Source organism: Pinus tabuliformis, chromosome 6 (genome assembly GCF_031772625.1).
Source record: "Pinus tabuliformis cultivar Carrire ecotype Pingquan chromosome 6, CPIR1, whole genome shotgun sequence".
Classification (NCBI taxonomy): Eukaryota; Viridiplantae; Streptophyta; class Pinopsida; order Pinales; family Pinaceae; genus Pinus; species Pinus tabuliformis.
In genome coordinates, this window is record NC_142292.1 from 1,459,861,783 (window position 1) to 1,459,887,001 (window position 25,219).

Genomic DNA, 25,219 nt, shown 5'->3' on the forward strand with positions numbered 1-25,219 from the left:
TGCTCTCTCTTCTCAAAAGACAAATTAATGGACTCACTAAGTTAGTTCGAAACGTTGGTTTCATAAATTGTTCACAGGTTTTTCTACAAATTTATAAAAATATACATAAATATTTATACAAATCAATATTTATACATATTAAACTATAATAAATATTAAATGATTTCTTTCATAATACATCTCACATTGCTAAAATTGAAAGAATGATAACTAAGTAAAGTATAATTTTATTTTAAATTATTATTATTAATAATTATAAAAATTAAAAATATTATATAAACAAAAAATATGTATATTTAAGAAAACATGATTCTTAATTATAAAAATTTAACCTTATTTTATCATGGAAATTCTTAACATGTACATAGGTTTTTTGAAACAATACAATAGTTCAATATAAAGGTTTACTAATACCACACTCTCAAAACATCATAATTTATTTTCTATGATACTTGTTTATGATATTTTCTTAATCAATCAATTTAATTAAAAGTTTAAAAATAGCATCATTACTTTGCGGATAAATCTCAACTTTTTATTTCTATAAACTATTAAGACTATTCTAAAATATTTTATAGAAGTTAAATCTTTACTATCCCTATAATAATTAAATTAAAAATTCTTAAATTATTTTAAAATAAACGTATCTATTCCTACCTATCAACAAAATTAATATTTAAAATTCTATTATTCCAAAAAATTTAACTCAAACAATAAAAACATATATTGTGTTTTTTTTGTTATATATATTTTATAGAAGTTAAATCTTTACTATCCCTATAATAATTAAATTAAAAATTCTTAAATTATTTTAAAATAAACCTATCTATTCCTACCTATCAACAAAATTAATATTTCAAATTCTATTATTCCAAAAAATTTAACTCAAACAATAAAAACATATATTGTGTTTTTTTGTTATATATATAATCCATTTTTCAGTAAAACAACCAAAATATACCCAATTTTTCATTTACGAGTATTAATATACATTAATTTATTAACTTTTACTCGTATCAACATAATATAAATAATTGGTCGTGTTAAGCTCAGAACGATTCGTTTTTAATTAGGATGGCGTTGCTTCAATGATGCTGATGGATGGAAATTGAACGGGTCATGGAAGGTTACATACGCACGAATTTTATCGACCTAATTTACCTAAAATGGTGGACTCGCAATTGTGCTGGTGAATTCAAACCACAAATACACGTTTTATGAGATTAATGTCCTTGACATCGAAGTTTGCTGGTGACTGAAAAGGCGTTTAAGGTTAAAGATTCTTAAAACAAACAAAGTTATATATTTTTTATATTCAGTTTTTGTGATCCATAATGAATTAAACAAAGTTTTTAGGTAGAAATCACATGAGAGAATATTTTAGCCACAACATTTTGAACCAATAAGTGTGGTTCATTTAGGACTAGATGAACAGAGACTATAACAAAGGCTTAAATAGAGAGCAATTGTACTAAGAGGTTCCTTACTAAAAGGTGCAATACAACGTTTATAAGAAAGGGGAATATGGAAAGAAATAATTAAGCAAAAAATATGGATAATGAAATACATTTAAAATTTGAGTTTTTTATATATTTTTTAAAAATGTAATAAGAGGTTAAATTTAAGAGGAAAGTTACATTAAACATAAATGTCCTACAACAATAGCAATCTTTGTAGGCACAAGGTACATAGTAGAGGAGTTCAATTTCTTTGGCATGTTTTAAAATGATATGAATTAAATTATGAAAAAAAACACAACAAATCAACCTCACCTTCTAGCTAGGTATTCCTTGTAAGGATTTCTTGGGTAAAATCTGTGTGTCTATTGTGGATAGTGCTTTTTATTTTCCTCAATTAATCGAGTAGAAAATAAACAAACTAAAGAATATGGAATCGATGGAAAAACGATTTTTCCAAATTTGTCATGAAAAACTATTCCAATCATGCAAAGGCACAAACACAAAGGTTGAGTTTTTAGCTTTATGGGTCTTTCCTGATTTTGCAAGTAAGTGGGGAGTATCCAAATTAGACATCATGGATGACTCTAGATTGATGATAGATTGGACATGTAAAAATATTGCGTTGGATAATGCATGTCATGCCCCCTTTCGTTAGGAAATACAAAATATTCTTCTATTCTTTGCAATGGAACTCTTTCAAGCATAACTTCAAATGTTGAATCAAATGGTAGATGAATTATCAGGGGAAGCTTTGGAATTATAGCCTAGCTTTTTTTGTTTATATGCATATAGGGATAGCTAGCAGATGGAAATTGTGGAGTTCCATTTCTAAGTAGGATTATTTGTAACTCATCATTTTCAGTGTCTCTTTGATGTGCAAATGTTTCTAAGATGTTTCTTGAAACAATATTTTAAGCATCAATTTTTTTATCATTAAACAAATGTTTTTGTTTTGTCAATAAAAGATGGTGAATATAATGTCATAATTATAGAGGTTATTTGGAATTTTAGGGAAGTGGCTCTTTAGATATTGAATTTTGATGACTCCTTCTAATAGAAACATCTATATTATCCATATTTATATAAATATAAACTTTTTAGTTTGGAATGCGTACATGTGTGTGTTGTTTCTTTCTTTGTGTTTGAGGGCATCACTCCCGAAGCTAAAAATACATGAAAAATTGTTTTGTAAAATATTGTAATTTCGAATTCAATATGGGTCATTCATTAGGAAGATGATATGAGGGTAGAAGATGTTGTAACATTATTCTGCAATTTACTTTTATTGTCAAAAAATAAAAAATAAAACAAAAAGAAACAAAAAGAAAAATAACATATATATATATATATATATATAAAGAAAAAGAAAAGGGAAAAATGAAAAGGGTATTTAAAGAAAAAATAGATATATATTAAAAAAAAAGGAGCAATGAAAACCCTTAGAAAAATCAAAATGTGAGAGCTATCTCAAATGTCGTAATAGATATTAAATAAATTTAAATTAATTAGTTTAAATCACAAATTTAATCACGATTATTTAATTGTTAATAAAGTTGTTGTTGATATAACTTGTTTGTCTTATGTGATATCAATTGCTCTACAATAAAGCACCACGATCTATTCTGCCAAGATTGATGGCTCTCATTGACTTTGGACCCCCTTTTCCCTTCTGACAGTTAATCTCGGCAACCAGAAAGGACACAAAAATCAGCAACATCTCACTAATTGGGTAACCAAGAAAAAGCGTACTATTTCATTGGAAACATCCAAGAATAGAAAAGAGGGAAACATCTGAAAAACTAGGAAAAAGGAAACATCTAAAATATATTGACTTTATCTAATTATGCAGTTTGATTTTATCTTTTGTAATAAAGAGAATTATGGCATTGTTTATAAAATGCTCATCTCTTCTTCATAATAAAGTGAGTGGTATTGTTTACAGACCTGTGTTATTCCAGTGTTTGTGTCTACAGTCTATTCTGTGATTCTCTGTTTTTTTTTTAATTTTCAGATGTGCAAGTAGATCAATTTATATCGGAGCGTAAGATCTTGGAAGCCATCCACCTGGCGATTCTCTCTTTTTTTTTTTAAGGGTCATACATTTCACTCCATTCAGTGGATGAAAATCATGCTGCCCCGTCAAGAGCGTCAAGAGCCCTCCCATGCAGACTCGCTAGTGAATGATTTAGCTAGGGCTCTTCAAGAGCTAATTACGCTGCAACAACAGCAACGTCCTACAGGGCAAATGCAGCTTGATACACGCTTTCAACTGCCCAAATTCTCAGGGAAAATGAATGGTGAGACTGTTGATTCTTGGATCCGCAACCTCTCCAACTATTTTAGAACCTGTCCAACAATGGATGAGGAGATGACACTTCAGATCGCCAGTCTACAATTGGAAGGCCTAGCACAAACATGGTGGGATACTCATCTTGAGAATATGTCCTTGGTTGTGGAACTTGGAGAACAAGCCGAGACCAAATCGACGCCTATGACATCTTGGAATCTCTTTTACGAGGCCTTACGTGAACGCTTCTATCCTCCAGGGTATATACAAAATCTCATTGCCAAATGGTTGCAGCTTCGACAACTACCCAATCAATCAGTGCAAGCCTACATTGATGTCTTCTGCAAGTTGCGCATTCAATTCCATATATCCGATCCAGAAGAGGTACTAATTATCAAATTTAATTCTGGTTTGCTAATGCTTCTTCGTCGTGAAGTTGAGTTGTTTGATAGTGCTTAATTAGACAAGGCCTTTATTCGGGCCCTGGCGGTGGAACGCAAAGTGGGTACTAGAATCCGATATCCTCAAGCTAGAAATGGTCCATCTTCCTTTGATTCTTCTAATGTCGCCTCTGCCAAATCCCCCACACCTCACCGCACCCCCTGGTGCACATTTCACAAGACCAACTCACATGCTTCTGCAGATTGTCGAGTATTGAAAAATCTCCGCCCCCAGAAAACTCTTTTTCCAGAGGTCAAACAACCAAAGGCCACTACCCCACTTCCAGTTGTTTCTCTTGAAAATCCGGCAGAAGTGGACCCCTCTCTCATCCTCATGACTGCTAATGCAACAAACACCTCTGTTACGCCTTTGTTTACCCATAATTGTCAAATCAAACATGAGTTTGACACGCTTATTCTTGACAATGGGAGTCAAAATAATCTTGTGTCACAAGACTTAGTTGAACGCCTTTGCCGTCCCACCACTCCTCACCCCCACCCGTATCAGCTCGGTTGGGTCAGAAAGGACGGTCCTCGTCTTACCATCTCACAATGTTGTGCTATCACCTTCGCTATTGGACCTTTTCGTGATACTGTGGTATGTGATGTTTCTCCTATAGATTGCGCTGATTTATTGCTAGGAATTCCATACCAAGAGGCTCGACATGTTGTTTATCATGCTACAGATCACCAATACCACTTGCAGCACGATGGGCGCACCTATGTGCTCACATCCTCAGCTAGCACATCAACCCAACCTTCCATTGGCAAAGTTCCCATTATGAGAGTCAATTTAAACCAAGATGTTTCTTTGTGCTTGGTTCACCCTGTCAAGCCAGACAACCTCACCAATCCAGTCTCTCCTTCAATGGTTCCTCTACTCCATGAATTTGTAGATGTCTTCACCCAACCCACAGGGATGCCTCCAGCACGCTCTGTTGAACACCACATTGATCTTATTCCTGGCGCTTCCTTACCCAATGCCCCATCTTATCGCCTTGCTCCTCGAGAGGCAACTGAGATAGAACACCAAATTGAAGAATTGTTGACATCCAGTCATATTCAGACGTCATCCTCGCCATGTGCATCTCCAGCTTTTATTATTCCCAAAAAATATGCTTCTGAATGGCGCCTCGTGACAGAATATCGAGCCTTTAATAAAGCCACTTGGGACTCTGTTGAAGCAAGGCTCGTGGATTTTGAATGGATGTAGTATTCTCTTTGCTTGCAATCATAGGCAACAATTACATGAATATATTTTTTGATATTTAGCATTTAAGGATTGTTTAGCTTGTGGGGATTTCTATGGATTACAAGGAAAATATGATAGTGCATGCCTAGTTTGTTTAATGGAAAATCCCATAATTTCCCTCCTTGATGTATCATACCTTCAAAATAGTGTGGATCAACTAAAACTAAAGTACCATATACTATAAATACAACTAACATCATATCTAATAAATTTTATAACAACAACATGACACATGACTTTAACTAACAATACACGTAGAAGGAGGGGTGGCAGGCACCAAGTTCAACTAACAAGACAATTCACGATAAATTATAAAATGAAAGCATGACAGATCACTTTAACAAACAATACATGTAGAAAGAGGGGTGGCAAGTTTTGGGTTGCAATAACATGACAATTCATGATAAAATATACAACTGAATCATGACACATAACTTTAACTAATAATACATGTAGAAAGAGGAGTGGCAAGTGTTGGGTGGGTTTTGTTGGCAAGGGGCTACTAGTGTACCTTAGAGAACAAGCAGAATTATCTTCTTCCCAAAGTTTGACCAGAGCTCTAATAACCAAGCAAAGCCTTATGTGGTGCTACAAGGAATTAAACAAGTGGCTTCACTTAGTATTCACAAATTGATCATTATGAGTGACTCTAAACTCACTATCAAACAATTTCATTTTGAATTCTCCCCTGTAGACTTTAAGATCAATTTAATATTTAAAAGGATTCAACATAATCTAGGTTCCATTAAGTTCCAATGAATTTGTGTTCTAAAGAATAATAACATCAAGGTGGATTCTTTAGCCAACCTCACCATTTATAGTGCAAAGGGAACATTCAATATCAATGATTGGGAGTATCACTCCCCATTTGATGACAATGAAACAACTTGGTCATTTATGCAGGCATCATCTAGTGACACAAGAGGCCATGTCTAGGGTTATGTTGACAAATGGCATTGCAGCACTTCAATATAAATCAATTATTCAATACTTGGATTTTTTTTCCCATCTCGCCCAATGGTTATGGCAATGTACATTCCAAATCATGGGAAATGAAGGAGGAATATCATTATGATCATACAATAGATGGTAACTATGTTGCAACCCCTCCATTTGGTTTATGTCATTTCTTCGTAAGGATAAAGCTTGGGACTCTGTGGAGGCGAGGCTCATGGATTTTGAATGGATGCAATATTCTCTTTTCTTGGCATCAAAGGAAACAATTACATGAATATAGTTTTTGAGATTTAGCATTGTAAGGATTATCTGGCTCGTGGGGATTTCTATGGATTACCAATGAAATATGACAGTGAATGCCTACATTGTTGATAGAAAATCCAATCATTTCCCTCCTTTGAGATCTCATGCCTTCAAAAAAACATGGATTAACTACAAATAAAGTATCATTGGCTAGAAACACAACAGACATCCATAGTGGAATTACTGATTGAATAAACAAAACGACTAAAAGGGAAGAAGATGAAATAAGTAGTTTAAGGAGTCAAATAGAGGAAATGAAGCAAAATTCCATGTAGGGTACTCTATATTGTACCTCCTCTTCCAACTCTATATGCTCTCATATCTTCAACCTTCTTGACTTGAATGTAGATGCTCAAATTGTGGAGTTTGAAACCTCACAAGGTTTGGTTAGAAATCCCCTTTTATTTAAGTAACATGAAAGTGATATTTTATTTAATTATAAGTATATATTACAAAATCTACACCACCAAGACTTTTGATTATGCTAGCATTTTAATTTTATATTATACAAAGGAGAGATGCTTTGATCACTAAATAATAATTTTCCATATAGTTTTAAATCTCTATTACATTTCCAAACATAAAATTTGATTGATATAAAATTTCTCAATTACAATGAGATTGTATATATATATATATATATATATCTCACAAATATTCAATAAAATTATAAAGCAATTGCAACCTCTATCAAATTATATGTATACCAACATAGAACCATCTTAACTCTCTATCTAACAAGAGATGAGAGGAATCAAATGTCTCAAGATGCAAAACTTGAGGAAAGGTTTGAACCTTAAGGGATTTGATTCCTCTTACCTCTTGATACATTTGGAGTTAAGATGAAACTATGATAATTTTAACCAATAGATATAAAAAATTTAACTCTATATATATAGTTCAACCTACATATTGAAATATTTTATTTATCTTATATTAATCAATTTTTTTTTATTAATAATTTTTAAATATTATATATAAATTCCATATGAAAAATCGAATAAATTACACTTTTTCTAGATTGATAACCTAATAAATTATACATCTCTCTCACCATTGAAATTTTTTCAACTTCTTCATATTATCAAGTCTGAAGGGAAAAATATGCTCCTCGACCACTCTATAGCACCAAGTAATGATTCTCATCACTACTGGTTTGGTAAATTAATTATAATATATATATAGTCAAGACTATGAACCTTTAGATGACAAGTTAACTTTGGCATGCCAGGGGCAAGATCGATGATGTTAATGCCATGTTCATTAAACCTATAATTGCTGAGATTGACATAAAAATAATGTGAATTCATCAAAACATAATTCTTTAATTACAACCACATAACAATACGTGATTCTTTGTTATTTAAATAGTATTATTTTTATCGCAATCTAAACAGAATTATTGTTATCAAGCCAACAAGATCAAATATACGAAGAAGGTGAATGGGAAACAACGAAGACAATTATTATGGATTTTTGGTTATTATGGTTTAAGATTGATCTAATAATTTGATCTTGGCTGTAGATTCATTTGCACGACTCTTACTGGCTCATATGTAAACATCAGTCATCGAACCTCGGGGATGAGCTTCATCGAGACAGGATGAGCTTCACTAAGCCATGTCTACAGTTTCAGCTTTCAATGATAGACCCTACGAAGTCAGACTTCGGGACCGGTTGAAGAAGCGAATTTGTTTGATGACAATGCCGACATGATGGGTGGCGGGGGCACTGGCGGAGCTGGTGGCAAAGGCGCAAGTCGGTGGGAAGTGTCGGAATCTTTTTTTTATGAGAGCAAGGAGGACGAAAATAAAGCTTCCTGATTGCTTAGGGTGAACAGTGTTTGCCCACCCTAACCCGGCAGAGGAAACACCTATCCTATCAACATAATTAACTAGTGAATAAAAATGAAAAATACGGAAATATAGTAATGAAATATATAAATAACATTATATATTACATATTAAGTTGTTAATATGTTTTTTTTTTTTAATTATTATGGTGTTTTACATTTTATTTCTAACGATATATTAGAATTGTATTTAGATTAATGATATTTAAGATATGGGAAATGCTATCATGTCAATTAAGTTTATTTTAAAGTAAATGAAAGGTATGATTATTAGTCTTTCAAAATACAATTTTCATGAATAATGTATTAAATATAAATAATTTTAATTTAAATTTGTATTTATTAAGTATAACTATATTTTTAAAATTATTTTATTACTATTTAATATGAAAAAAATTAATATAAGATATAAAATTAAATGACAAATTCTTTTTTATAATTTAAAAAATTAATCTCTTTATCTTTTTTAATATATTTAATTCTTATTCATTTTTGAAATTTCAAATTTATGCTTATCATACTTAGAGTTTCATTATCAGTTATTTTAAAAATAGTCATAATCATTGAAAGTCAAGGAAGGAGATGTTGTAGGGAATACTGCAACCTCAGTCATACGAATATCTTCAACAAAAATGCTATAAAAGAAAGAGAGAGGAGAATTTCATAAAGAAAATGGGAAATTTTCAATAACTTAAGTACACCATTTGATTTTTAAAATATGAAACAAAAGATCAATTAAAGCGAAAATTCAGAATTTAAAAATAAATAAATTAAATATTCAAAAAAGTAATTATAGATTAAAAGTTAAAACGGAAAAAAAAATAATGGTATATTATATATTTCTAATGAAAAGAGTTCCAAAGGAATGGGGTTTTAGGGCTTAGTTTTTCCCTGTTCTCTCTCGATCCACGATGGAAGCCAGCTAACTCAATTATTCTGATGACCCTTATTATGGTTATGAAATCTGGTGTTCCCCTCCTATTTTAGCCTCCTTGTCAATTTTGACGCTGTCACTATGCCAGACCTAGACCATTGATCCAACACATCATTTTGTTGACACTTCTTGTTGTCCCTCGTCGTCTCCCTCCACTTTCCCACCTCTCAACCTTCATGCCCATCTCCAATCACACTCTCGGTATGCTACCCCCTTCCCCTTTATTGTTCCATTTAACTATCTACTTGTAACCCTCGTGTTGTCTACCATGAACTCTCCTCAACATCATCTATTCGACATTTTCGACAATGCTACATCGCTTTTTATGGTATCCCCTTTACATTTTCCTTCCACAACTGGATTTCTGTGCGATATACTTGTGGGGGAAATGCTCTACGGTCACTATTCTTTGATTTTTCGATCACCATCCTCGATACCACCTCAGAAAACTACATTGAAATACAAAAAAAAATGTGTCAAGAAGAATCTAGTTCAGCCAAGCTTATTCCTTGGAGTAGATATCAAATAGAATGACATTTCCAAGATGGAAGAAGCCACAATTGTGGGAAGGTTTTTAAGTAAAAGGATGGACATCGATGTTATGTGATATTGGACGACAAAACATTTCACTCTGGCTATATGGTACTCACCCAGATGCATAATCTTGCTAAAAGGGTGGTTAGGGTGGATTAATTGTTAAGGGATTATGCGAATACACTTCTTTCTCAAAAAATGGTTGGTGTAATTTGATGCCCATTCTGAGTGACTCCCAGTGGTCCCCATTTATGTAAGACTTCTTGTGCTCCCCCTAAAATATTGGTTTGAAGAGGTATTCCAAGAAATTTGGAACATCCTTGGCTTTTGTTATGATGTGGATTTTTCTTTGAAGGAATCGAGTTATAATGTGATGCCTCAAATTTTTCTCATACTTAGTCTAACATCAAGTATTCCTGATTCTATTACTATTACAACGAACATAAAAATGCACAAGCAAGTCCCCAACTATGAAGGCATCCCATATAAATTTTCTAGGTGTCATTCATACGAACACCTAAAGAGAATTTCCCTAGTGGTGAGCTGAAGAAAAAATGAGTTCAAAACCTGCATATGAGAAACTTTTTAAGGAATATATCCATGGACACTGCATATGACCCCAACAATAATCCATATGGTAAAAATCACAACCTCATGGAAACCTTTCAAGGAACTTCGAGCATAACAAAGGTAGTGCACATAGACGACTGTATTGTCACATTGGAGGAACCCATGGGAGATGTGCATCTCGGTGTCATAGTTGACACGAACTCTTCTTTAGGTATGTTCCATACTTGAAGCCCTTCCCATGGTTCATTTTTTGATGCTTTGTCTCTATGTAATTTCCCCCCTTTAGATCTACTAAATATTTATGTTCCCCTCCCTTCTCTCTCTATTGCCTTTCCTCCTCCTTCCCCTATTACCCCCATTTCTCTTATTAAGAAGATTTCCCTCCTGTCAAAGGATTCTTTTCCTCCTCTCCCTTCAGTCTCTCACAACCACCATCAAAATCTCTGCTCTCTTTCCTCTCATTCAATTGAGGATAGTCTTTAGAAAATGAATTTCATCCTTGAAATTGGAGGGGGTCTACAATCAATTGATACCTTTTTACCTCTGAGCTCAAGCAGGCGGCGAAAATCACATATATCCCTTTCCAAGGAGAAAGCTTTCTTGGAGGTGAAACTTGGGAAGAAATGGTATATTATTGGGGATCTTAAAGCAGTTAGCTCTAGAAGAGTTTCCAAATGAGACTTCTATCACAAAATATTCATTTGTTTACCAACCCCTCAAAATCACTAGCATTGAAGAGGCTTATTGTATAGCATCATATTATCATTTTGTAAGAAAAAATTATTAAAAAGCTAAAGGTTGAATCTTTCCTATCCCCTATCCTTTCAACCTGGTCCTTTCACCATATTGATGCTCAGGACAAATCAAGTGGACTCGCCATGAGTTGGAACTTAGATTTTCTAAATTATTCCTTGGCTTGGGCACTGATCTGATGTCTTACTACTTACTTCACTATCAAAGATGATGGTTTTCTCTTCACTCTAATGAATATTCATGGTACTTATGGGGATAGGAAATTATTTTGGGACAACATCTTTAGGCACCCACGTTTTGACTTCGATATCATTTTTCTGTGGGGTGACTTGAATTTATCCTTAGGGAAATTTAAATTTTGGCATGCCTGTGCACACCTAGACCCAATGGTGCATTATTTTGTAGCGAAATTGAAATATTAGGCCTAGTGGATGTCCTCCTGACAAATATTTTCCCTACTTTGATGAATAATAGGATTGGCCCTTATGATATTACTAAAAGACTTGATCTCTTTCTCATCTCAAATTTTTTCTAGACCAACCTTTCAATATTTGTCAATGAGTGGATCTCGGAGATGGACTTGACCACCAACTTATTATCATAGATATGAATCCTTATGTACAAGATATTTCAGGACCTTTCAATTTGAATTCTAGCTAGCTTGATCATGCTTCTCTTAATAAAAAAATAAAGGCCCACTAGAACCCCTATGGTCCAACTCAGGGAACATCCCCTATGATTTAATTTTATGGGAACTTAGAAAGGAAAAAAAATACCATCTCTCTCTAGGCCAAGGAAAATAAATGTCATGACAAGAGATATTTAATTGAAATTGAGGAAAATGTGAAGGTCCCCCTTCTAAATTTGGATCACTCCTCTCTCTCTTAGGATCAATTATTGATACAAAATGCTCTTGAAGAAAAAAAAAAATATCCCTACTCTTGGTTAAGGAGAAGGAATGACATTTGAAAAGTAGGTCCCTTTGGGTGAAGGTCAGGGATGAGAACACAAAATTATTTCACTAGATAACAAACCATAGAAAGTTTATAAAAACCATCTGGGAAATAAATAAAAAAGATGGATTAAAACCAACCTCATTAAGGGATATCTCAACACAAATAATTTGTTATTTCAATGATATCTTCAAATTGTTGGGAAGATAAAACGTTCACAAGATACCACAAATAATAGCGTACCTTCCTAGATTCATTTAGGAGGATGATAACATAGATATTACAAAGAAGATTTCAAAATAGGAATTGGAAGTTGTCCTTCATAGATTCGAAAAAGAAAAAAGTCTTATCCTTGATGGCATGTCTATTTACATTTACCTAGAATGCTTCAATTTCATAAGGAATTATCTATTGTTGGTTGTGGAATACTCTGGATGGAATATGATGATTCTAGCCTCTTTCAACTCCACCTTTCTCTCTCTGATCCTTGAATATGATAATCCAATTTATTTTGATCAATTCCATGCCACCTCTCTCTGCAATAATATTTACAAGGTCATCTCTAAGATTATTTTTCTCTAAGATTATTGTTCTCTAAGATTATTTGTCTCTAAGACTATTTTTCTCTAAGATTATTATTTTTCTTTTAGACCATATTTTAACAGGACGGTGTGGCTTCCTGAAGGAACGAAAAATTCATGAAGCTATTGGGATAGCTCAATAAATATTTCACTCCTTTCATACTAAAAAAAGTGTTGTTATATGTAAAGTGGAACGTTCTAAGGCGTTTGACAAGGTGGATTTGATATTCATAAGATTAATTCTCCTACATTTGGTCTTTTCTCCCTCCTTTGTTTGTTATATATATAGTAGTATTGGTCCAAAATCCATGTCCCTTTTAAACAATGGATTGAATTCCCCCTTTTCCAATCCCCGAAGATAACTGAAACAAGCTTTTCCCTGTCCCCTCTCCTTTCATGGATTGTGGACAAATTCCTTAGTCATGCCATCATTCATGTAAAAAATTGTACCTTATTAAAGGTATTTAGATCTGTTTGCATTAATATATCATGCATCTTCTTTTGGTGTATGATATCATTCTTTTTATAGAAATGGATGTGGGTATTCTCCAAGCGATGAATAGTATTTTCGATTTATTCTCTTTGACCACTAGTATGATAATTAACTATCTAAATTCATCCTTAATCAGAAATTCCCTCAGGGAGGAGGACATCATTTATGTCTCTAGGATCTTCTCTGTCTCTAGATCTCCTATAAGAAATCCTATCAAATATCTGGGGTTCTATATAAAATAAAATCGTTATACAAAATAGGATTGGCACTGTCTCATCACAACAACTAAACTTTGAATTATGCAATTGTGCCACAGATGAATTTATAGAGTGGGTAGGATAATTCTCTGCAAGGAAATAGTTGATCCAATTCCTATCTCACGTGCTTCAGTTCCTTTGTGAATATTACACAAACTAAATACATATCTTTAAGATATTTATGGGCAATGGAAAAGGATCGACACCCTTTTCCACTTATAGCAGGCCTTCCATAACTATCCCCAGGCAATAGGGAGGTTGGGGTTTAAAAAATCTCATTTGGTTCTCCATGGCACTTGCTACTTAGGGGGGCTGGAAGTTAAATCAGGGTATTGGGATGTGGGCGCAAGACATATCAAAAAAATATATATTCCCTTCTTCAATTCCAGATTGAATTCACACTCCTAAAATTTTTATAACATACGGATCGTTGTTTTGGAAAGCTCTTAAAAAAATTTCTTCAATCATCCCACAAGGAATATGGTGTCTTTCACATCCTATCTTACCAACTCATCCAAGCTTTGCACACTTTTTTAATCTTCTTCTTGAGTGTGGAATCTGCTCATATGGGTCATTTGGGCCACTAAGCTTGTAAACAATCTATTGACTTTTTGTTTGATGGAGATATAGTTGTAGAAGGGAATAGTTACATTGAAACTATTTCCCATAATATAGTATCTCTCCCAGATTATGAACACTCTGGTTTGGTCTAATTCCCCCTTGAGTATCTACAATCCCAAATTTGGTTATTTGTCCCTAGCCCATCAACCTCTATCCCACCTCCTACCTACAGGGAAAAAAAGATTAGGAAACAAAATTTTCCACCAAAAAGAAAATTATTCATGTGGTTTCTCCTAAAAAATAAAGCACCAATGTGGGATATCATACATACAATTTCCTTCTCTGGACCTCGTACATTCCCACCCTATGTAGAAAATGTTGAGGACATCCAACATCTTTTCATAAATTTTCCTTTTACTAACATAGCTTGAATTAAAGTTCATAAATATATTGGTAACTCACATCAATAGAATTATGTCTCTGTGGATATGTTTCTAAAAAAATGGTTGGAGAGGAAACCTCCTAAAATCATTCAATCTCTCCCTCTAATTTTATGTTGGGGAATCTAGCTAGAATGAAATACCTCCATTTTAAAAAATAAGGGATCATGTTTTCTCAGAGTGTTTATCAATGGGTTGGGTTTATTTGCATCTATTTTGAAACCTCTTTCCTTTACTCAAATTTAGAATAGAAATTAAATGGTAATCCTCAAAGACAAACCCTCGGAATACTTTGATGGGGCATCACAACAAACTCTTGTTATAGGAGGCTTGAGAGGGAGCATTTGCCTGACTCTCATATTTTCACTTTCTCTTGTAACAATGGACATGCTTCAAATAACTATGAAAATGTTTTCACTCTAAAATTGCTCCTGTAGATTTCTTCTTATCTTCACCTCAATGAGCATCATATTTATTGAGTATCCTTGGTTGTCATCAAATCCGTGAAAGGATCCTACAAGCTAAATAATTACACCCTCGTTCCACTATATCAAGATGTGATTAATAAAACAAAATAATTTTATTACATATCTTTCTCACATATCTATAGGGAACATAACCAATTAACTGATCAAATTTTGAAGAAAATATTGGCATAGGATAAAGGAAAGTGGGAAATGCACAAAAAAAACATGAAGGCAACATCAAGATCCACCAACTATGCCCATGGGCATAATTAGCACATAAATCTTCATCCATAACTCTCAAGACTATCAACCTGTCTTATTTTATGAAGTATATTCAATTGTTACATCGATACTTTTTCTCTATAGATTAATATATTTTTTATGGTCATTTAGGGGAAAATAGAGAATCGGCATCAATCTTTCTTTATTATTCGATACAATTTAATTTATATATTCCATGATATTTAACACACTTTCTCCTCGCTGATACCTTCCTCTATCACAAGAAGTTTGGTCCTATATAATTGGTTTATCAATATATTTAGTGATTTTGGATTAACAACAAACTTGTTCTTATCCATTAGGAGGTATACGAAACAGATAATATCAACTCATGTGCACAACTACGTATCTTGTAACTACTCACATAGGAACAAAGGATGGATCTGGAATTCAATATCAACCTTTTTTTTTTTTCTATAGATTACTATAATTGATGGTCTTTTCTTAGAAAATAGTTCGCAACATTACCCTTTCTTATTACATGCAACAATGTAAGTGGAACAAATTCAGTGCCATTTCATTTTGCATGCCCCTCTTTGATATTTCCTCTATTGCAAGAAGTTTGATGTTTAACAATTTGGTTATAAATATATTCCAAGATCTAAGAAGAAAATGTGTTATTCTCTATTTGGTCCTATACAGAGAACATAAAACTCAACTATTTGCACATCTTCCAGTGAATCTGATATACTTTTGTAACTTATTCATAGGATAAAACTTTATCTTTTTGATATAATGTTCAAACTATTGAATATAGTAGACCATAACTTTTTTTAGGCCAAGGGGCCCTTTTGAATTTCGTGGCATAGACTACATATGTATCTTATTTATGTGAACAAAATATGTGCTTTTTTCTACATTAAAAAAGTATTATATATTTATAGCAAAACATTAGAATATAAAAAAAATGTTCTTTTATATAATTATGAATACTATTAATTTAAATTTATGTTTTATTTGGACTTAAGAAAGATCAATATAATCAAATTTTTTGAAGTATACTTTTATTAATCATTTAAATTTATCTTATGAATTAATTTATTCTTATGATGGTTATGGTTAAAGTTTATTAAAATGGATATGGTTGATGTCCCACTACTTAACTGACCACCAACTAGTTCTATTAAGAATTAGAATTAGTTGAACTAATTACAATTGAAATTAACTCAACCTAGGATCTTAAAGTTTAGAAATCGCTACATACTCAACTTCATGCTTTTAACTCTAGCTAACTGAGTTAACTCCTCCAAAATGTCTGCTCATTACGAATTTCAATTTTGCCCAACCAAAAAAAAAAATACAAATTAAAATTTTCATACGGCACTTTTTATATAAAATTATATTAATTCGAATCAATTACAATCAAAATAACGATTTGAGTGCCTACCTATTCTGGGCAACCTGGGTCCCTTACACGATGAGGCTATTTCTTTTCGGAATCTTTCACACTCTCGTCAACATATGTACAACACAGGTGATGATGTACAAATGATCTGCACTCACATGGAATTCGTCATGGAATGTTATTATGGTGAAGTAAATTCTTATGGAATGGTCCTTTGCAATTATTAGTTTACTTTAACATCCAACCCAATGTTGGCACCGATACATAACTTAAAATACACCAGATATTTACAAAACAGGGATTACCAAACAATCAAAGTATTAATGATGAGAACAAGTCTCTATCCCATTAAATTGGATAGAGATTTTATAATTAAATAGTTTGATACGTAAACTTTGAAAATTTAAAAATCTGTAATTTAATTATTGGTTCTATGCCTTTTTTAATATATGCTTAATTTTGTTTTATTTAAAATTGGTAGAGATCTTGTAGATAAAAACTTTGAATGTTGAATTTATATATTCATAAATCCATTTTAAATATAAAAGAAAAAAAACACCATTTGAAAAAAATAAAAATTATGTTACATAATTGGAAAAACGAACTCCAAAACTTAGTTAGACAAGGCAGTGTTGCAGCCTCTGCACTAACTGCACCAAATTCGATGTAGTTGCCTCACTGTCGTCATGAGTTACAAATTCTAACTCACGAGTACGTTTTAATTGATTTTTTTTTTCCCGAGAAATACGATTGCAGTAGTGTTTAAATTATCATTTAGGATGTAAATGGATTAGTATCATTAAAAATTTTGGAAACTCAAATTCGTAAAGATTTATTTATAGTTGAAATAAATTGAGCACTTTCGAAATCCAAAGTTCTGAATCTTCCACAGCTGTAAGCCTAATTTTAAATTTTTTAATTAAATTTTGGATTCAGTATTATTAAAAACTTTGAAACTTAAATTCGTTAAAATTTACTTATAATTAAAATATAGCACACCAGAAACCCAAATTTTTAAATCGTCATAACTGTAAGCCAGATTTAAAAAATTTCTATCAAAAATCATATCGAAATTTCAATTATTTTAGTAAGTGGACTATTTAGACCACTACCAAAAAGGTCGTTCGGAGACAATGACCCTTATTACCGTAATTGTCGTTTTCTTAAAGTAAAAATATACAGAGCCGTCCGACGTTGTTCTGGCATTTTCTGGCGATCTCGCATGTAGAGAACTTGGAATCTCAAATATAACATATTCACATCTGTCGTATGCGCCACTTGAAGGTGACTGGTAAGAAATTTCACGTGAAATAATCACTGAATTTGCCGACTTTCTGTTCAACATGTACGTGAAAATCTTTTAAGGTATCATTCGTTGTCTCGTGTATTTGCAGAGCGTGAATCAAATTTAAAGGTAGCGCAGACATGGTGACCGTAAATTTCTGTTTTTCTCACCCACATCGAATCCTCCCTTTTCTTCACCTCATATCTTTATTTTCTAGTTCTACCTAAAACTTCTAAAAAAATAACAGCTCATGTCCCTCTCACGGTATTGCCAACATAATTTCTCTATCATTGATTTCCACCTCACATTACCTGCGCCTCTTAAATAGACCAAACAGTCAAATATCACTACCAACCTTGCTTTGCCTACAGAAAGAATGTTTAGCCAAATTTATAATACTTGACTAAAATCCTTTGGTAACGAGAAGACAGAAGAAAAAACAGTAATCACATAATTAATTATATATGCCTTGGAAAATGACACAGAAATTGAAAAAATTAATCATATAAATATAAATATAATCATAATAAGGTAAACCATTTTAAAAAACTAGATGGTGGTTTTCAGGCTTCAAGATTTTAGGTGCCTTAATTACTTTAGATAATTTTAAATTTATTTCCATCATGGAAAAAATAATCCAAAAATTTTAACCATTCAAATTATAGATGATTTAAAAAAATACAGTCGTCCCAATAAAAGTGTGGTTAGGAAAGACTGCGCCAATTTTGGTTATTTAGGCTGATGAATTTTTAATGTGAAAATGAATTTAAGGCTCTGGAAAATCAGTGAATCTTTTAAATTTTACTGATTTAACAATCTAAAATTAAGATAATCTTAATTCCGAATGACTTTTGAGGTAAACATATCTAAAAAGACCACTGCATTCGAGCTTTATATTAAATTTTACATCAGTGTTATATAAATAGATATTAATGGAAACTTTAAATTGAAATATATATATATAAATAAATAAATATAATCTTAATTAATCACTTATGAGGTATATAAAGATAATCTTAATTCCGAATCACTTGTGAGGTAAACAGATCTAAAAAGAATCTAAAAAAACCACTGCATTCGAGCTTTATATTAAATTTTGCATGAGTGTTATATAAATAGATATTAATGGAAACTTTAAATTGAAAAATATATATATATATATATATATGGGGAAGATTTTATATTAAATTTTTTATCAATGTTATATAAATATAAATAAATCATAAATATATATATTTTGGGAAAGTTTTATATTAAATTTTTCTGAAATATTTTTTTGGTCATATATATAATTGATTGTTGTTTATTTAAATAAAAAATAATAAAGTTAAATTTATATGTTTGTGAACATTTTGTAAAGAATTATTATATATTTTTGTTGGAGATTTTTCTTTTCAACCTTTTCTATAATTTAGTAGGATTGTTTTTGGATTATAGTTGTATAATTTGTAGAATTGGAGTGTGTAAGTATTTTAAGTGAAATTAAATTCTTTTATTAACTTATTTTAAATAACTAAAATCTATAATCTTGAAAAAAATTATATTATAATATTTAGACAAAATTTTGACTAAAATTTTATTGTCTCCTTATTAATTTTGCCAAAAATTCAACCAATTTTAACTTTATAATTTACAAAATTCTATTATAATATTCATTAAATTTTCAAAACATTTAATCAATATATCAACTAAATTTAAAAGAAAAAGAAAAAAGAAAAATCTATTTAACCTAAAATACATCATTGTAGCTAATACAATGAGCTTAAATTGTATCATTGTAACCGGCCTTTTTGGAGTACATGAAGATCATAACACTTTGTAAAATCTTACAAGTATCTAAGTTTTATAGAAACTTTTAATTTAAATTTTAGACAGTTGTATGGAAAGTCTCATTTTGTTTTTAACCATAGTGAATAGAATAGTATATTTGAGAATCTAAGCTTTATTAAAAAGGGCCAGAAGTGTTTCCCTTGAAATTTAAAATTAGGTAGAAAAAATAACATCTCAATAAACCAACCAAGGGAAAAGTCCTCATCCATAACCTTAACTTTTTAAAGAGAAATCAGCATGGTACACCTTCGGTAAGTCCTACCTAAAATATTGAAATTACGCATACCTGCCAAAGTACTCGAAGTTAAAATCCATGACCCTCACCTCCTTTATACAGAACATATAGAACAATATCATTTTTTCTTCTTAAAACCCCAATTAGTGATGTGATGTGTTGTGTTGATTTGAATGACAGATCGCTCTGCTTATATTTTTGTTTGACTATATCCTTCTAGAATAACCATCTGTGGCTAGTATTACAATGAGAACTGTGCCAGTTTAAATCAGAAATAAGAATAATCACGCTGTCACGTGGCCATGGTCGGTTCAAGATTTCATGAGGGACTTTTTAACTATTTTTTTGTTGACAATTTGAGAATGTATACATCACCTCAGCGAAAGAAAAGTTGCACGAAATCCAATTATTTATTTATATATAATCCCCGTGTTTGCCAAAGAAGGGACGAAGTCAGTGCTGTCTCTGTATATTCAGAGAAGAGGACATCATCTGCGGTGGAGTTACAAACGAAAAATATCGATGATGGGTAGATCTCCTTGCTGCTCAAACAAGGGACTCAACCGCGGGGCCTGGACCGAAAAGGAGGATATGATTCTCTTCACATACATTCAAATTCATGGCGATGGTCGATGGAAAAAGCTCCCTCAAAATGCGGCTGAATCTCAGGGAATCTCTTACATTGATTTATTCATGCAGCTGTAAATGTGTATTGGAAAGTGGAAACCAAATAAGCATAATGGTTTTATTTGGCAGGTCTGAAGCGGTGTGCAAAGAGCTGTAGATTGCGTTGGCTCAACTATCTTCGTCCCGACATTAAACGTGGAAACATTTCTCCCGACGAGGAGGATCTCATTGTTCGGCTGCACCGCGTTCTTGGCAATCGGTATGTAAAGAGTGACTGAAAACTTATTCAATTATCAGAGTTCGTTGATGCCCCAAGTCGGAGGTTCGAATTGCTAATGGCATGCTAATAATTTCAATTGTGATGTGAGTGTCTATATATGCTACCTGCGTGCAGGTGGTCGTTGATAGCAGGACGACTGCCTGGACGAACAGACAACGAAATCAAGAACTACTGGAACAGTCATCTCTGTAAGAAGGTGCCGTTACGAAACCAATCTCAACCCAAATGGGAACAGCGAAACCTGGAGTCGAGGTCAAAAGATCCTTCTTCGTCACAAAATCCTGTGTTGAAAACCACCCCCATAAAAACAACGATCGCAGGGCAACACCCTGAAATTGTAATTGCAAATGGCTGCAGTAATAGTGAAAATTCAGCTTGTGGCTTCAAATTGTGTAATATTAAAAAAACTGTAAATTTCTCCATGTCAGGGTGTGACCTACTTATGAACGATTCCATCACACTGGATGATTTTGAGCCCCTTGCCTCTGAGATGACAGAGCCTAATGTTGTTGAAGAAGCAGTTACAAATTCTGTTTTCTGCATGGCAACTTTAAGGGCTGAGGATCCCCCACATTCGGATCATTTGGCAGGCGTAACAGCTACTTTTCGTGAAAGTTTATTTGATATGAACGAGCACTCATATCCCGACTGGAATATGTTCGTGTCTGCTGTAACCTGTTCAGCAGATTTAGAATTTGAAGAGTTCTACAGGGAAGCGGCTGCAGAGAGAAATCAGTTTGAAATTTGAATATATATATTTTTATAAAAGCACAGATATGCAGAGCGTTGGCAGCTTTACAGTCAGTGCCAATTATCAAGGAGTGGAAGAACTCTACAGTAACATGCAACGGGGAAAGCTCGAATATTTATAGAAATCAAGCGCACAGTCGCTGAACTTCCCACTGATGGAATCGGCAGATAAATAAGGGCAGAGGCGTAAAGACAAACATTAGTTGAAGGCCGTAGAGATGTCCCGTAAGATTCATAATTGCTTGAGTTTCTCAGGAATCATTATGACTAGAATTTCAACTATGTTGGTTTAATTTGCATCCATTGCAGAGATCGTAAAAAATTCTCTTACCCATTGATATATGTAAAAATGATTTTTTTCCCATTTTTTTTTGGTTATTTCTATTTAAAAAATTTGATTGAAAAGTCCATCCATTGTGATAAAATTTAATTGAAAAGTGCATACATTGTGATAGGGTGGGTTTTTAAAGCACTTTTAAATGTTAAATCAACGTTACATTATTATTCTTAAACATGATACTAATATAGTCTTACTAATTAAAAAAGGTTAAATGGAAAAAACAATATAATATTATAGATACTAATAACTATTACAACATATATATAAATGATATCACAAGAAACAGATTAGAAAAATCAGGCCTAACAGAGCATGCATGTTTTTCTTCACACTATATCTATATGGAACAAGCAAAATAATTCACAAAGAAGACCATTATTTAAAAAGAAGAGTGAAAGAGGCAATTGAAATTGAAACATCCTCCAACAACATGAATAGAGATGACGGACTAAAATTAAGTAACACATGGAAACGCCTATTAAATAAAATAAAAAAGGAGTAAATACAGATATACAATAAATAAACATATAAATAAATAAATAAATAAATATAGCCTATCACAACTAACACCCTATTTAACCCTAATAAGTCATTTTAAATAAACCTTCAAACTATATCTTTAAAATTATTTTCACCCTATTTAACCCTAATAAGTCATTTTAAATAAACCTTCAAACTATATCTTTAAAATTATTTTCATTACTAGTTAAGCTGCTTTTAGTACATATCCTAAATAAATAAATAAATAAATAAATAAATATATATATATATATATATATATATATAATCAAGTAAATAAATTTTAATAATTACATAATCATTCACTAATTAAACCATTAACATTTAATAATAATAATAATAATAATAAGTAGTTAATAATTATCAATATATAAATTTAAAAAGTATGTACATAATCAATCACTAATTTAAACCAGTAAACATATTTAAAAAATAATAATAATAATAATAATAATAAATAAAAATAATAAAAAATAATAAAATAATAAAAATAAATAATAATAATAATAATAATGTTGTTATTGTTATTCTTCTTCTTATTATTATTATTATTATTAACCAGTTAGTCATTTAATAAGTGGACAATAAAATGAGACATCAAATAATTTCTCTTTTAATTATTAATAGCTCCATGTCCGAAATGTTGGTTTCATAAAGTGTTCACATGTTTTTCTACAAATCTTTGAAAATATACATAAATATTTATACAAATCAATATTTATACATATTAATCTATAATAAATATTAAATTGTTTCTTTCATAATACATCTCACATTGCTAAAATTAAAAGAATGATAACTGAGTAAAGTATAATTTTATTTTAAATTATTATTATTAATAATTATAAAAATAAAAAATATTATATAAACAAAAAATATGTATATTTAAGAAAACATGATTCTTAATTATAAAAATTTAACCTTATTTTATCATGGAAATTCTTAACATGTATACAGGTTTTTTTGATACAATACAATAGTTCAATATAAAGGCTTACTAATATCACACTCTCAAAACATCATAATTTATTTTCTATGATACTTGTTTATGATATTTTCTTAATCAATCAATTTAACTAAAAGTTTAAAAATAGCATGATGCATCATTACTTTGCGGATAAATCTCAACTTTTTATTTCTATAAACTATTAAGACTATTCTAAAATATTTTATAGAAGTTAAATTTTTACCATCCCTATAATAAATAAATTAAAAAATCTTAAATTATTTTAAAATAAACCTATCTATTCCCACCTATAAAAAAAATTAATATTTAAAATTTAACTCAAACCATAAAAACATATATTGTGTTTTTTTGGTTATATATATAAATCCATTCTTCAGTAAAACAACCAAAATATACCCAATTTTTCATTTACGAGTATTAATATACATTAATTTATTAACTTTTACTCGTATCAACATAATATAAATAATTGGTCGTGTTAAGCTTAGAACGATTCGTTTTTAATTAGGATGGCGTTGCTTCAATGATGCTGATGGATGGAAATTGAACGGGTCATGGAAGGTAACATAGGCACGAATTTTATCGATCTAATTTACCTAAAATAGTGGACTCGCAATTGTGCTAGTGAATTCAAACCACAAATACACGTTTTATAAGATTAATGTCCTTGACATCGATGTTTGCTGGTGACGGCTTTGAAAAGGCATTTATGCAACATTAACGCAATGAGAAGATCATTAATGAGAAGTCATTAATGATGCTTAAAGAAAGAAAGTTATATATTTTCTATATTCTAGTTTTTTGATCCATAATGAATTAAACAAAGTTTTTTCGTAGAAATCACATGAGAGAATATTTTAGCCACGACATTTCGAACCAACAAGTGTGGTTCATCATTAGGACCAGATGAACACAGACCATAGCAAAGGCTTAAATAGAGAGCAATTGTACTAAGAGGTTCCTTACTAAGAGGTGCAATGCAACATTTATAAGAAAGGGGAATATGGAAAGAAATAATTAAGCAAAATATATGGATAATGAAATACATTTAAAATTTGAGTTTTTATATATTTTTAAAAATGTAATAAGAGGTTAAATTGAAGAGGAAAGTTACATTAAACATAAATGTCCTACAACAATAGCAATCTTTGTAGGCACAAGGTACATAGTAGAGGAGTTCAATTTCTTTGGGGTGTTTTAAAATGATATGAACTAAATTATGAAAAGAACACAACAAATCGACCTCACCTTCTAGTTAGGTATTCCTTGTAAGGATTTCTTGGGTAAAATCTCTGTGTCTATTGTGGATAGTGCTTTTTATTTTCCTCAATTAGTCGAGTAGAAAATAAACAAACTAAAGAATATGGAATCGATGGAAAAACGATTTTTCCAAATTTGTCATGAAAAACTATTCCAATCATGCAAAGGCACAAACACAAAGGTTGATTTTTTAGCTTTATGGGTCTTTCTTCATTTTGCAAGCAAGTGGGGAGTATCCAAATTAGACATCATGGATGACTCTAAATTGATGATAGATTGGACATGTAAAAATATTGTGTTGGGTAATGCATGTCATGCCCCCTTTCGTTAGGAAATACAAAATATTCTTCTATCCTTTGCAATGGTACTCTTTCAAGCATAACTTCAAAGGTTGAATCAAAAGGT

General features: G+C 31.5%; 1 protein-coding gene across 1 annotated transcript; it reads left to right on the forward strand.

Moving 5' to 3' along the window:
• The first annotated feature begins 8,414 nt into the window (after positions 1 to 8,414).
• LOC149264128 (uncharacterized) lies at positions 8,415 to 21,726 on the forward strand. The gene is made up of 3 exons (XM_089395856.1): positions 8,415 to 8,457; positions 20,828 to 20,957; positions 21,093 to 21,726. Exons 1-3 carry the CDS (start codon positions 8,415 to 8,417, stop codon positions 21,724 to 21,726), a joined length of 807 nt encoding a protein of 268 aa, XP_089251982.1.
• The last annotated feature ends 3,493 nt before the right edge of the window (positions 21,727 to 25,219 follow it).